The following is a 14,081-nucleotide window of genomic DNA, read 5'->3' as shown; positions in this document are numbered from 1 at the left end:
GTGTGAAGGAGCCTTGAAGCCGGCTGTGGCTAGCTGAGATGGGATTATCAGTGTACAATCCTGTTTGCAGGTGTGGGGTTTTTCATTATTTCAGTGCTCCTAGCAGCATCACGTGGGGTCTGTTTTGAGCTCTGTATTTGAATTTCAGAGGTTGATATACAGCTGTGGTTTATATTGAGAATATTAAACAAACAAACAAACAAACAAATTAAAAAGTCCTTCCAGGGCTTAATCTTCAGGCAGAATTGAGATACTATTGCTGCTGAAGCTTCCAGAAATTCAACACACTATGTGAGTCTCATTTTCAGGAATTTTTTTTTTGTTCTTTTTTCTTCTACGTACAAATTCTGTGTAGTATGTGCAGTACAGTTTTTATTAGACAATATGTACAAACATTGAAATACAAGAGGATTTCTGTATTAAAGTTTGAGAAATTCTATTATAACTGGACTGACATAGACAAGTCCTCAAAAGAAGCAAAATTTTTTTCAAATGGATTTTGTTTTCTTGTACTGGGGGAATGCTGAAGCACAAGTGTTTTCCTGTGTACTTAAGAGTGAAGATGTTGCAGCTATGCAGTGTCTATAGAAATTACTCCAGACTCCAGTATTCCTGCAGAGGGTGTGTGTGCAGCTTGAACTGGGGAGCTCTTTTGAGGCTGCTGGAGTTACAGGGCTGCCACTTTCAGTGAGCAGAGCTGAACTGAAAGATACCGAAGAGGGAAATAGGTACTAAAAGCATGATAAGAAATTTCAGGAGAAAAGGGTGCCAGATAGATTTGCTTGTTTGTTTCCTTTTTTTTTTTTTCCCCCCCTCCAAATGAATTGTGCTTGTACTTAACTGCCTACTAATACAAAATCATGTGGGTTAAAAATATCTTTTTTATGAGATTTGCCCTGTCTGGAAGAGAGAACACATGGGCCATGCTTGCTTGGTAATGCTGAAAGTGCCTGCTGGGTTGGAATGTGAGACTGCTTCTCCTAAGGAATTAAGTTTCCTGCCTATTTAGTGGTCATTGAGGACTCCCACCTGTGACCTGTAGTATGATGTGTGAATCAATTTGTATCTATTAATTTAGGGTTTCTGGGCACTTTAGGCTTGTTCTTTTTTTTCCCTGCTAAGTGACTAATGCTACTGCTAATGAGTCAACAAGGAAAGAGTGGTTAAGTCTTGGCTATCTAATATTAATGAACAGCATGTAAGACTTGCACAAATAAAGATGGATTTAGAATTAAATCTTTTCTCAGTGTTTTGTGAAATCCTGAGTTTTGGGATTTTGTTTGAGGGACGTTAGGCTCAAAATACAGGCATCTGAAATTTCCACTTGTAGGTTTCTTAATTTTAAATATATTTTCCCAGCGATAGGGGGCCTGCACTAAGGTGCTGCTGTTCTTTTTTTTTTTTTTACTCAAGCCATGATTTGATGTTATCTCTTGTTCTGGATGCTCTCTTTTAGCATTGCATAGAGCTGGAAAGCACGCTGTCAGCCTTGGAGCTTCCTTCCTGGCAGGTTAAGGTCATATGCTGAGGCAAAACTAAGAAAAGGGTATGTAGGGCTGGAGCAGGATAAGGAAAAGGAAGCTGGACAGTTTGGGAAGGTAGAAGTCTGTTCCTCTACTTTCAAAAAAAGGTAGGAGAGATGCCAGGCATGTAGTGCTGGAAGCAAGAAGGTGGCAGAAGCCTTCAAAGAGACATTAATGGCAAGATCTGAAAGCTCTGTGCTGTTACAGTAAGCAGCCTCCAATTATCTGTGGCTCCCAAATTATCTGGAGGAAAACAGTGGGTTGGTGGTGTATTTTTCTAGTAAGTTTGGGTAAGTGAAGCCAAGTCCCTGTGGCATGGACTTGGTGCAGATGCAGTTACATGGGTAGTGCTTGGCCATCTGTTTCTGTATGTCAGGCCTTGTGTGGGTCTGTGTCAGCCTTCGGCTCATACACCTGTTGAAACTGAAACACCTCTTCAGTCATATCTAGGCAGCCTCTAACGCTGTAGAGGTGCAAGGCATGGAGTGTAGCTGCAGCTACAACACAAAGGAGGATGTAGTGGCAAATGCATTTTTCTACCAGTGCAACCTCTCAGGTTTAGATGTGTAAACCCTCTGATGGCCCCTTCCCTTGTCTATTTTCAGTCAGTCATCCCAGTCCTGTCTCTTCTGGGCTGCAGAGTTGTTAGAAGTGCAGCAGAGGCAGACGGGAGGCACTTGTGCTGGTACGTCACCATTGTGGAGGTGGTCTGGAAATGGTCTTGGGGAATAGAGACCATTGGATTTAGGACACTTCATGGCTGTCGGTATGGAGCAGAACAGCAACAGCAAGACAGCTAACAAACCTCGCTGGTACCTGATGCAGAGGGACAGGTTTGCAGAGTCACTGCTGGGGAGGGCAGGTTCAGAGAAGAGGCAGCAGTGGGACTGTGAAAGACCTAGGAAGATGGACTGAAAAACAATAGTGTTAGGGCAGAAGCAGTTTGAGATGAACTCTTGTCTCTGAACTGTTCTGAATAATTGATTTTTATTTGGTGGGTGTCATTAGATATCCAGCTAAATGCTCAGGTGATAATATGGTTTGATTTTCTCATTGAGTAAGGTAGTATTTTGTAATTACCATATTAAGGTGGTATTTAACTATTGGTCTTCAATATTGATTTACAGTAAGAATGACTATCCAATAAAAGCAGCAATCTTAGCCTTAAAATAAAATACCTATAATATGTTTCAAAACTTGTTTTCAAAGGACTCTACACACCTATATACTTAGACAGGAATGCAATGTTTTCTCTCTGGTGCAAGCAGATTTTCTGTAGAGTAACTGAATTTCCTACTTGCTGGCAGCAGAGGGAGCTATGAAGCTTTTATTGATAATTCAAAAAGGTCGGCGTGGGTCAGTGTAAAAAAAGAATTAAACCAAAAAACTTGAAAAGGTCCCAGTTTAATGGGAGATCTGAGGTGCTTCATGGGGCTGGGGCAGAGCTGTGGCTAGTCAGGCCCCAGCAACTCAGCCCCTCTCCTGCCCTGCAGTGGTGTGGAAGTAGCTGCTGCAGTTACTAAAAGGAACAATGTAAACTTCTCTCTGAGCCAAATTTTTAATCAAAGCAATGAGGAAGAACAGGATCTGTGTGTCGTATGTCAAAACAATAGCAGCGTGCATCGCCTGGTAATTAACACTCATGCATGAATCTGGAAAAGTAATTCCCAGTCAGGGTGGAGTATGCATATTCTTTTGTAAGGCTTTTGATAATTTGTCTTGATTTTGATTAATGTTGGATCTCTAGTGTGGTTGTTTTTTTGCAGATGCTAATTGGATGAGTTTTTAATGTAAGTCTATGTAAACAGCAGATTAATAAGTAAAAGGTAACCAAAATCAGACCAGCATTATTCTGGAAAAGTTTGATGTCTATTTGTTAGATAAACCCCTGTGTCACTTTTACCTCCCAAACTGAAACTGTGGCATTAAAAATCTGTAATATTTCATAGTTCTGGAGACTCATTCCAGAGAAATTTGTATCCCTTCTGGCCACAGCAAAATCTCTTTCTTTAATGCATCTTGTATGGACATCATGGTTCAACCCCAGGCAGCAGCCAAGTCCCAGGCAGCCACTTGCTGACTCCTGCACCAATGGGATTGGGGAAAGAATTGCAAGGGTCGACACTGGAAAACTCGTGGGTTGAGATAAAGACAGTTTTGTAGGCAAAGCAGAAGCCATGCACACGAGCAAATCAAAATAGGGAATTATTCACTGCTTCCCATGGGCAGGCAGGTGTTCAGCCATCCCCAGGAGGGCAGGGCCCCATCATGTGTAACAGTGACTTGGGGAGACAAACACCATCACCCCAAATGTCTCCCTAGTGAGCATGATATCCTATGGAGCGGAATCTCCTTTTGGTCAGTTCAGGCCACCTGTCCCAGCTCTGCTCCCTCCCAGTTTCTTTTGAATCCAAGGCACAGCACTATAACAGCTACTGAAAAGAAATTAACTCTACGCCAGCTGAAACCAGGACAATTGAAATTAAGGACATTTGCATGGATCTTTTTTTTTTTTTTTTTTTTCCCTGAGGATTTATGAAAAAGCCAATCTGAGGAATGCCCCTCAATTATTTCATACATTCTTTTTGGAAGAGGATCTCAAATAAGAACTAAAGCCATGTCAGATGGAAACAACCTAAGTTATTAATTCTTGGCCAGATTTCTATGGTTTGACCCCAAATACCTAAACAGAATTTTAATCTTGTTCATACATTCATTTTGCTCTGTAGTTATCTTGCCTTTGTTGCTTACCTTCCTTTCATTTTGCATAAGTCTAGGTAAATTGCTTGGTACTGGCTGTAGATATTAAGAGCAGGGAGGGGATAGGATATGTGATCACAGATAATTGAAAATCTGGCCATGTTTGAGATTGAGTAGCTGATGGTGTTGCCTTTCTCCTCTCTGCTTCTGCACCCTCATAATAATCAAGCTAATCTCTAGTTTAGAGTAAACAGAAGGAAGCTTAATGAGGAAATAAATGGCTTAAACTGCTGTCTTCATGTGACATGGTTTTATTGTGGCATTGGTTGAGTACTTAAGTTGTCTTCAACCTGACATAATATTGGGATGCTCTATTTCCTGAAAGACTTCTGAGGTTTTTTGTTTTGTTAATGAATGAAAGGTTTATTAGTTATTAGTGTATAGTAATTGAGCCATGAATTAAAGCAAAAACCTGTTAAATCCTGTTTATAATAATGTCAATCAAGATTCAGAGTAGAGAATGATGTAACCTTGATAGCCTTGATCACAGTGATTGTGAGGTAACTGATTAGGATGTGTACTTCAGCAATGGGATTAGAAACAAAATCAAGAGAGGTAATGTTTTTCCTCCTCCTTTGAGAGACTCCTGTTTTCCAAACTGAGTTGTACAAGGAAGTATTTATTTTCTCTGACTAAAGGAGAAATAGGTAGGGAGTGGGGGAGTAGCTACATGAAATTCTATTGTGGAGTTGGACTAAACCATTTAAAATAAGTTAAAACGGCATTTAACAAAAAAGCACTTAAAAAGTTATTGCTGCTTATGTTAAGGCATTAATTTGCTATAATCTATTTCAATTTTTATTACAGAGTCCAAGATGCACATTTAGATTCTTCAAAACTTGAAACAGTTTATAGTTTGAAATGGGAAAACGTCCCAAAGGAGGTGGGGTGGAATTTGCAGAAGTGGTTAGCAGTAGTACCATTTTAGGGCAGGCAGTATTTCCTGCCTTCTGTTTACTCAATGAGTTCAGTTCAAGGATTGTCTGAGCTGAAGTTTGGGACTGTGAAAGTTCAAGATGAAGGAAAACTTAAAAACGAACCTCCCTGAGAGCCAAGTAAAGTTGGTAATGGAGAAGGGAATCCTAAGACTAATGTCTCTAACAGTGCATATGAATGCATGAAATTTGAAAAGCTTGGCCAAGGGAATAAGCTGGAGAGTTTCTGGTTTGATTTCATGATGGTAAGGAAAAAAATTCTCTGCCCAGGGAATTTCATGTTGAAAAGACCAATGAAAAAGTTTTAATCTGTTTCTAACAATTACTGTTAAATATTTTGCCATATCTGTGTTCATAACTGTAGGACACAATATCTGTAAAGAAAGTTTTATTAACAGAATTGTTTAAAAATAAATTAGTTTTTAATGAAGAATGACTTTCATAATTTAACTTCTTTGTGTATTCAGCATGTTAAAGAAGTTTTAATACATTTAATTTTGAAGTGATGCTCTTGTGCAATTTAGTGGATTCCAATTTCCATCTACATGCAGGGAGAGATACCAAAATTCCAGAGAAATAATTAAAATTCATTGTTTCAATGCAATTAAAATGTATATTATAGGCATTTGAATAAATATGTGGAATACCATATACACAGACCTTAGTAAATATAGAGATATTGTATTCTCATTTACCAAAATGAGACACATTGGTAAGAATTAATCTTTTGGAAAACTAAATCACATTTAGGAAATTGAAACTACAAATACAACATAAAGTCAAGATTGATTTTTTAAAATTATATTTCCAAGGTAGTGTTTCTTGTTTCAACCTTCGAATGATGATTGAAGTGATATTTTACTTAATAAAATCTGGAATATCTTTTAGAAAATAAGATTTTATTGTTTCTGAATTTTAGTTTTTAATGGGAAGTCTCCATAGTAGCGCTTGCCCAAACAATTACGTTTGTTCTTTAGAAGGGGAGAATAAACCTCCATCTTTGTGGAGGTTCCTGTGAGGCAGGTTCCTGCCTACTTACTAGAACTTTGTTTGCTGAGCTGAAGAATTCTGCAGTGTCCAGTTTGGGTTCTACTCTTGCTGAACTTTCCCTAGGAAATAACTTCCTTGAGGGCAGACTGGGCTGTTTTCCACTCCTGTAGTCATATGTGAAATCTCTGCAGTGATCTGAAGTTTTTTAATAACCCAGGGTTGACCTACTGCCACATATGAAGGTGCTAAATTTAGTCTTCCTCAGTGTCTCTTTGCTTATATATGAAAGATTGCAAATTCCCTTTAAATTGTTACTGACTTTGAAGAATAACAAAACATGAGCTTCCAAGATGCAAAAGCTTTCACTACCAACTCCTTATCATAGTTTCCCATCCTATTGCCTGTTCTTTATTGCTACATATGTCTTCACCCTTACCTATAAAGGATTACATCAAGTACAGAAACATTAATAATGATAGATACTGGCCAACCAGCCCCATATTATTTTTTTTTGTATCAAAGGAAAACGGAAAGATTTAAATGATACTTCATAAGTGACCCCTCTGAAATATAGGAAACATAATTGATTGGTAGCTGAATTTACAGTGTCTGGATGTCTTAAAAAAAAAAAAAACACGTAGTTTTTGACAGAAGTCTTAAAATACAGTTTACTCTTGTTTCTAGTAGCATTTTTTTCTCTGTGATTTTCTGTTTTCTCAAGTTACTGAATTTTTCTCTCACAATTGCCTGAGCAAAATGGATTCTTCAAGCTGGCAGTGTTTGCGTTTATTTGAATCAACAATTGATGGACTGAATAGGATTTGTTTCTCACATAATTATTTAAAATCTAATTTTTGTGGAGGAAAATGTGTGTGACATTTAAAAATTATTTCTTAAATAAGTGATTTTTTCACATTTATTGTGAAAATTGTACTGTAAGCTGCAAAAAGTTAAGAATTCCTGACATTCTGTGGTGTCATGGCAGGGTTGAAGGTATCTAAACACATATGTAAATATAAAATGCATATAAATGGTTTCTTGTGTTTTTTAACTTAAAAACTGCACTGGGATTTTTAATTTAGCAGATAAAAGAAGTCTGAATGTTGGTGTTACCTCATAGATTTATTTTATGGAAGCTTTCCATATGATGTAGGTTTGAGATATGCAGATGCCAAACTTTTTTTTTTTTTTTTTTTTTTTTTTTTTTTTTTTTCTGTGAGAGAACATGGAGCAGTTATTTCAATGCAGTGAATAGATTTGCTTTATGCTGGGTTTTGCCTCTTCTATTTATGACAGTGAGAAGCTGGGCTGCAAGACATGCACTGTCTGTGGCTCAGCTGCTCTCATGCAGAGGGTGGCCCATGGTTGCAGGAGTTCCCATGGAAGAGGTGCTTGGTTTGAGTTGTCTGGGCTGTGTCTGACCAGGGGCTCTCCTCTAATATGTTTTAATGGCTGGAGAGCAAGGTGAGAATCTTGCTGTGATTTGCACTTGAAGTTTGAGCTGGAGCTCAGATTAGAAACATCGAATTGAGTGGATATTGAATAAAACCAGGTAAGTTTTCTGGGGTGTTTGTTGCATTTATTTCTTTAACATATTTTTTACTTGGATTGTTTTTCATGGTTTGTGTGATGGTGTAGCATCCAGCTCCCCTGGAGCTGGGATGTGGGGAGAAGCAGGGGCTCCCTGGGGATAGCAAAGCCGGATCCCACAGCCAGAGTCTGTCCTGCTGCCCCAGCTGGGGCATGGGGCGGCCAACAGCACCGGGACAGCCCTGGCACAGACATCTCTGGAAGGGCCCATGGGGCTGGCAGGTCTGCCCCCCAGAGGGTTGAGTGGGGTCCTGGGCCCCAGGCAGGGCAGGGGGAGCCCTGGGGTGCTGGGCAGGGACTGTCAGGACTGGTGACACTCAGCATAACTCGTTATTGGCAATGTAAACAGCAGATTAATGAGCCACTTTCACTGACTTTCAGTATTGTAGTAGTCTTTGGAAGACAAACGGATCTGTAAAACTTGTATGCACTTAGGAGAAGGCTTAGAAGGACCTATTAAAATAGGAAAGAGGTAGAGAAATCAACAGTACTACAATACTTTAAAACCATATAAAGCTTTTTTATTTTACAGACAAAATGTTGTGACTCTTGCCTGTAGCAGGATCTCGTTCTCTAGAAGCTGAGACTTTAGGTTGTTTTAATTGCTCCTAGGAGTAGCATGAATGTTTTGAGAAATTGAAATCACCATACGCTGTAGGCAAATACAATGTTGGTGCTTTTCATGTATCTAATGAGGGCTATATCTTATTGGACTTCTTAAATGTAAATTTTATATTCAGAAAATGCATAAAGTACAAAAGCCACCAGATTTTTAAAATATGGTCAAAAAATTTATTAGGCGTTTATAACAAAAACTTGGAAACCACAACATTTCAGTATAAAATGTGAAACACTTTCTATTTCAACCATACTTTTGCTGAATTGACAGCACCAAATTGGTCTCTACCTCCTTTTTTTTTTTTTTTCTCCCATTAGAAATGCAGCCCTCCAAGAATTTAACTATTTTCAGATCTTAGGCTTAATCCAGTTTGGAAGCTCGGTCCCTTCCCTTATATAAATTTAGAGACTACAACAGAACTAAAAAGGGATCCAAATTGGCTCTTGTTGTTTTTGTATTAACAAAACACATCTGCTGGGGATGTTTGAGACACAACCTGATTGAAAACTATATTGTTAAGACAGGTGACATGCACCTGGAAAATTTAATGGACTTCAGAGGTTTCAGGCTGTTTTTTTTTACAACAGTTTTTAATTTATCCAAACCGGTAGGGACTGGGTTTTGATCTCTCTGGCCTCTCTGATAGTCTGTGTGCAATTCTTACATGAGCTACTTTAGCACATTAAACCAACAGAAAGTTAACCCACTCTCTTGGATTTGGCTGGGCTTCTGTTGTTTAAAGGAACTGAAGCAGCAACACTTGGGGTATCAAACACAGTCAAGGAAGAGGTGTGTGGGGAGAAATTATATTATCATTCTAATGCCAGGTGCACATGCACAGATTTAGGATTGATCCATAATGGAACCATAACCACTGTAAAGTTCAGTCCAAGCTGCCTTCCCTACTTAATGTTTCAGTAGATCATCGAACTTTGTCTCAGTTATGTAGTTTTTTTTTCTGCTAATCATGAAAATCTGTGGTTTCTAAGTCTATGGCTTCAATAGTCCTATTTTAAATAAGGGGAGTTTTGTGAACTCACGAGTTTTCTCCTCACGAGGAGAAAAAGGAAACATTTGCATGAGTGCAGATGAGGTGGGTGTACAACTGAATGTTTTGTGTGGAAGAAATGGTGCTTTGCTCTGCTGTTTGAGCCCATAGAGAAGAGTACTACCATTAGTCAAGGGAGCTCTTCTTTACCTCAGGCAGTAGAAATTAAAAGGCTGTATAAAACAGCTGAAGGAACCAAGGTTTAGTCTCAACTCCTTTTTTATATGCTGTTCATAACAGCTCTCCATGTGTGCTGTATATTTTTTCATATTGATCCAGAAATAACGTGTGGATCTTACCCAGTGTATTAGAAAGAAACCATCTAGTACTCGTCTTCATCTTCCATGTCTTCTCCTGCTGTAGCAGCTTCCAGTGCAGCCAGAGCTGCTGCAACTTCTGCATCTTCCTCCTCAAATCCTCCACTGACATCTTTGTGGTTGGTGTGTGTGTGTGCCTGTGTGACTTTGGTAACAGCCACTGCAGTGATACCAGCAGTAAGGCTCTCACTCAAACTTGCAGAGTCAGTTTTAAAAGGTTCAGTACTGCTCTCTTTCACAGGCCAAGGTGGGATTACACGAGCATCCTGGTCCTGAATTGCTGAAGCACCAGTGTTTTGGTCTGAATGTGTGCAGTTGACTGAAAAGCTGTCTTTTTCAACATAGTTCCCAGTTTGATTGCCATTTTGGGGATAATCAATATCTGGCAGTGTTATGGTGTTGTTTTCTGTTTCCAGTATTGAGTTTCCTTTAATAAAGATGCTGTGTTCTGCAGACGGGGAGTCTGGAATACTGTTAGGCACATTGCTGTCTGCCTTGCTCTGACTGCCTGTCTCTAGGTCAAGTTCTTGTCCAGACCTGTTTGATTTGGTGTACAAGTCTCTGTTGCTGGCTGAAGAAGCCTCTGACTGGCTGGAGGTTCCCTTTTCACTGGTTTCTTTCACTGGGCTTGTGTTGGGGTTGAGCATGGAGTGCTGAGCACAGGAGTTGCCACCATTGACTGCAACATCAGGCTTTGCAGCACACTTCACAAGGCCATCCTCTTGAGAGTCATTGCCTCTGTGATTCCAGAGAGTCTCTGTTGTACTGCTTACTGGATTTTTATTTTCTGTTTTGTTTACCTCATGCCTCTGGAGTTCATTTTTGGGTTCTTCATTTTCACTCTTGTCTTTGAATTTGGATTTATTGCTGCCTTGTTCATTGTGTTTATAGCTGTTTACTTCATGAATGCATCCAGATGATTGTACTTCTTCTGGATCAAAGATGTAGCTGGAGTCAGAAAAATTTATAAAAGAAATGTTACTTATGATGTTAATCAATATAATTAGTAAAAAAGATTAAGCTTCCTTTTTAATCTGAAGATCTTGAGAAAGGACTGTCACTGAACTTTGCCTTGGGATCTGAGAATGAGTTAAACCAAGTGGAAATGCTGAATATGCATATCCCAGGCTGCTGTCTCCTGGGACTGATCATAACTAACCACTGTACTGAGATTCACCAGGAGCATAAGGAGGATGTTGGAGAACTTTGTGCTTGTCATTGCTTGTTTTGCCTTATTTTTTATTGCCTTACTTTTTATTTTCTCTGGGGAGTTGATTAGCCAATGAGTAGTCATAACATGGATTATAAATTAATATATCCTCATACAGTTTCTAAAATATCTTCTATTTTTTTCCTGGTGTTTTTCTTTCAAGTCTTTTGTCCTTTTTTTTTTTTTTCCCCTCCTGATTAATTTTCTTCCTCTTGCTCTATAGTTTCCTTATCTCTCCCAGGGCTTCTCTCTTTTCTTTATCTTTCTTTTTTCTCTCATAGCACCATTTTCTCCCCAGTTCCTTACCTGTTCTACAAAAGTGGCCAAGAGGAAGTAGTAACCATAAAGTGGGGCTGAAATGTGGTCTTCATAAAACTGGCTAGTCCTCCTCTCTAGGGAGACTTTTAATATGGGAATTCTTCCCCCAACTAACTACATTTAACAGTTATGATGGAAGCAAAGAACTGTTATTCATTTTCCTTGCTTGGGAGAGGGAGGATCTGACCTAATGGGTACTTCTTGTTCTGCTGAACTGGGGGAAGCCCATGCTACCTACATTAGAAAAAAAATTTACTAAAGAAGAGTTTTCAATGCAACACAATTCCTTTTGTGGCATAGGCATTATGGAAGTGGACCTTGATTACAGTAAATTAAAAAGACTTTCATAAGAAATCTGTATGCCTGTACCTAAAGATGCTGTAAACTTTGAGAAAACTCCAACCTTTTTACTGGCTAATTAAAGCAAGAGGTGTGGGGAAGCACAGACACATGGTTTAATGCGATTCTTTTATTCAGTCTACGAAACTCTTGTTCTATTGTACCTTTGTATCATTTTGCAGCATCTGCACCCCATCTGGATTTTCCTTAATCTGAAAAGAGAAAAAGGGAAGGCAAGGGAGAGACAGAGTGAGTGAAGCATTATGAAATTAAAATATGAGCAATTGCATTGAAAATGATGCTCATGTTTAGAAGGGTTTGTTAGCTAAAAAGAATGGATGGGGTGCTGTTCAACATTTTTGTAGGTTGTTGTTATGCATTGGCAATGGTCTTTCATTGGGGAAAAATCTAGGGAAGAATTAAAAAATTCTTAGATAGTGATGTTCTCTCAGAATAGTTTCCTAAGCAATTTTATGATCTGGAGAACTGTAAGTCAGTGTTTTGGGTATGGGTTGTTGGTTTGTTTGGTTGGGCTTTTTTTTTTCCATTTTTTTTTCACTTGACACCTGTTGGTAAAGTTCTCTACCATGAACTTGCCCAGCTGTTTTTTGAAAGAGTAAACTGCCAGCATCAACCACATCTTTTACTCAGTACTTTCACAGACCACCCTTGCCTGTGTGAGGAATCACCTGCATATTTTGACTTGAACCTGTTTTTTACAGGTTTATAAATAGTAGTATTTGGTGCCTCGTAGTTCTTGTATTAGAAGTAGTGACCATCATGTCCAGTTGTCACCACAGGAGACGTCCTGTACTGTCCCCTCAGTGCTCCTCTATTTAAATATTACTCATACTGACATTGTTTTGAACATATGAACTGTCCTTGTGGTGTTCTCTGAGCCTTTTTTCATTTTAATATCCTATTAAAATTAAGTGTGGGAACTACAAATGTAGAGTTCTCAAGGTGTTTGAAACCTGAAAGAAGCAGATTTAGTCTTTCGTAAAATTTTCTTGTTTCCATTCATTTGACCCTGTGACATCCACTGAGCACTGAGGTGACATTTTTATGGAACTTTATCTTAGTGAGGCACAGACAAATTCCTGGAATGGGCATTTTGTTATAAGCAGTATGTTACACCTCCATTTTACTACAGTAATATTCCAGAGTTTCGCTAGACTTAGCAGCCTGTCTCTGTTTTGCTACACCATTGCCTAACCCAGTGAAATGCTAAGAACTGTCTATTATATGGTTCTTATGCCCAAGTCTTCTATTATAGAAGAAATGGTTTGCTAATTTAGACCCTTGAGAACATTGCTCTTCTGAACCTAAACTGAAGTCCCAGATCTGAACATCCAAAACCTCTAAAACCTCCAATATTCTTTATGGGTGGTGGCTATCTTGTTTCAAGTCAAAAGTCAGGGCAGGTTGTTTAATATGTTTTGTCCACTGTTATTCAAGCTCTTTCTCTTGAGATACTCTACAAACTTGCATACTTGCCTAAGGACAGTGGCTCACTTCCCATAAAACAGAAATTGATGAAGCAAGGTCAGGGTATTTTCTGGAGTAATTTATTTACAAGACATCCATGGAAAGTAGTATTGATTTATTCTTCTCAGGCATGGCTTGAACTGCACATTGGCAATTATGCTAGCAGAAATGTAAATCCAAACAATTGTCCTCTAAAATCTGAGTACTTCTGGTGTTAGCACTGAACTAAATACCTGATGTCAGATGTCTCATTCTTGGAGCCTCTAACAGCCTACAGTCATTCAGCAGCTGGTTTTAGCCTAGACTGTAGCTGCTCATACCTATGCTTTTTGTCTTTGTGTACACATGAGCTGTTCTGAAGCAGACATTTCTATCAGGAGTAGCCACCTTGACGTAGCTGAGTGCTTGCTGGAGTGGCTTTTAAGCCAGCTGCTTCTCTCCCTGAAATGCAGACTCCCTCCCACATCTCTGCAGACTGTGTACTGTGTATTCTCACCCCACATACCTCAGCAACATCACAGAAGGAATTCTGATAAAGGGTTGTTTTCTGAAGAGGATTTCCCACTGAAATTCCCACACAGCCTTTGGCTTGGCTTTAAAGTTTATAGTTTTGGTGAACCCAGTTCTGATTTGTATGTAGACCAGCTCCAACGACAGATGTTGCTTCTAGCTGAGAGTGGGCACTTCAAGTCAGGGTGCTTCTGCTTAGAGTTTTATCTGACAGATTTTCTACTCAGGGATTTTACTTACAAATTTTGTGATTTTTTGTTTTTAAAGCAAAAAATATTCCTTATAGGTTTTAAGCATTGACAAGTCCTAATTGCTGGCCTTTATTTTATTGTAAAGATATTTGTGATTGTCATAGGAGGCAATTAAAATTGAAATTACTGTTGGAGTTTTCACTTCAACTTTCAAAGCACTTTCCTGTTTTTTGGTGTGTTTTT

General features: G+C 38.9%; 2 protein-coding genes across 18 annotated transcripts in view; one reads left to right on the top strand and one right to left on the bottom strand.

The window, feature by feature from the left end:
- Nucleotides 1-14,081, top strand: part of RELL1 (RELT like 1) — a 127,788-nt gene that overhangs the window by 23,515 nt on the left and 90,192 nt on the right. The gene's annotated exons all lie outside the window — the stretch shown is intronic.
- PGCKA1 (PDCD10 and GCKIII kinases associated 1) overlaps nt 8,298-14,081 on the bottom strand; it is a 41,831-nt gene continuing 36,047 nt past the window's right edge. For all 14 annotated transcript variants that reach the window (XM_072928072.1, XM_072928067.1, XM_072928065.1 and 11 more), the window contains 2 exons: nt 11,814-11,861; nt 8,298-10,730 (listed from right to left, as the gene is read on the bottom strand). In XM_072928072.1, coding sequence (XP_072784173.1) covers nt 9,788-10,730; nt 11,814-11,845 — 975 coding nt within the window. In that variant the 5' untranslated portion in view covers nt 11,846-11,861 and the 3' untranslated portion in view covers nt 8,298-9,787. The remainder of the gene's footprint in view (nt 10,731-11,813; nt 11,862-14,081) is intronic.

Source organism: Taeniopygia guttata, chromosome 4, assembly GCF_048771995.1.
Source record: "Taeniopygia guttata chromosome 4, bTaeGut7.mat, whole genome shotgun sequence".
NCBI classification, from domain to species: Eukaryota; Metazoa; Chordata; class Aves; order Passeriformes; family Estrildidae; genus Taeniopygia; species Taeniopygia guttata.
The sequence above is the reverse complement of the archived record's forward strand: the minus strand, read 5'-3'. Positions and strand labels throughout refer to the sequence as shown.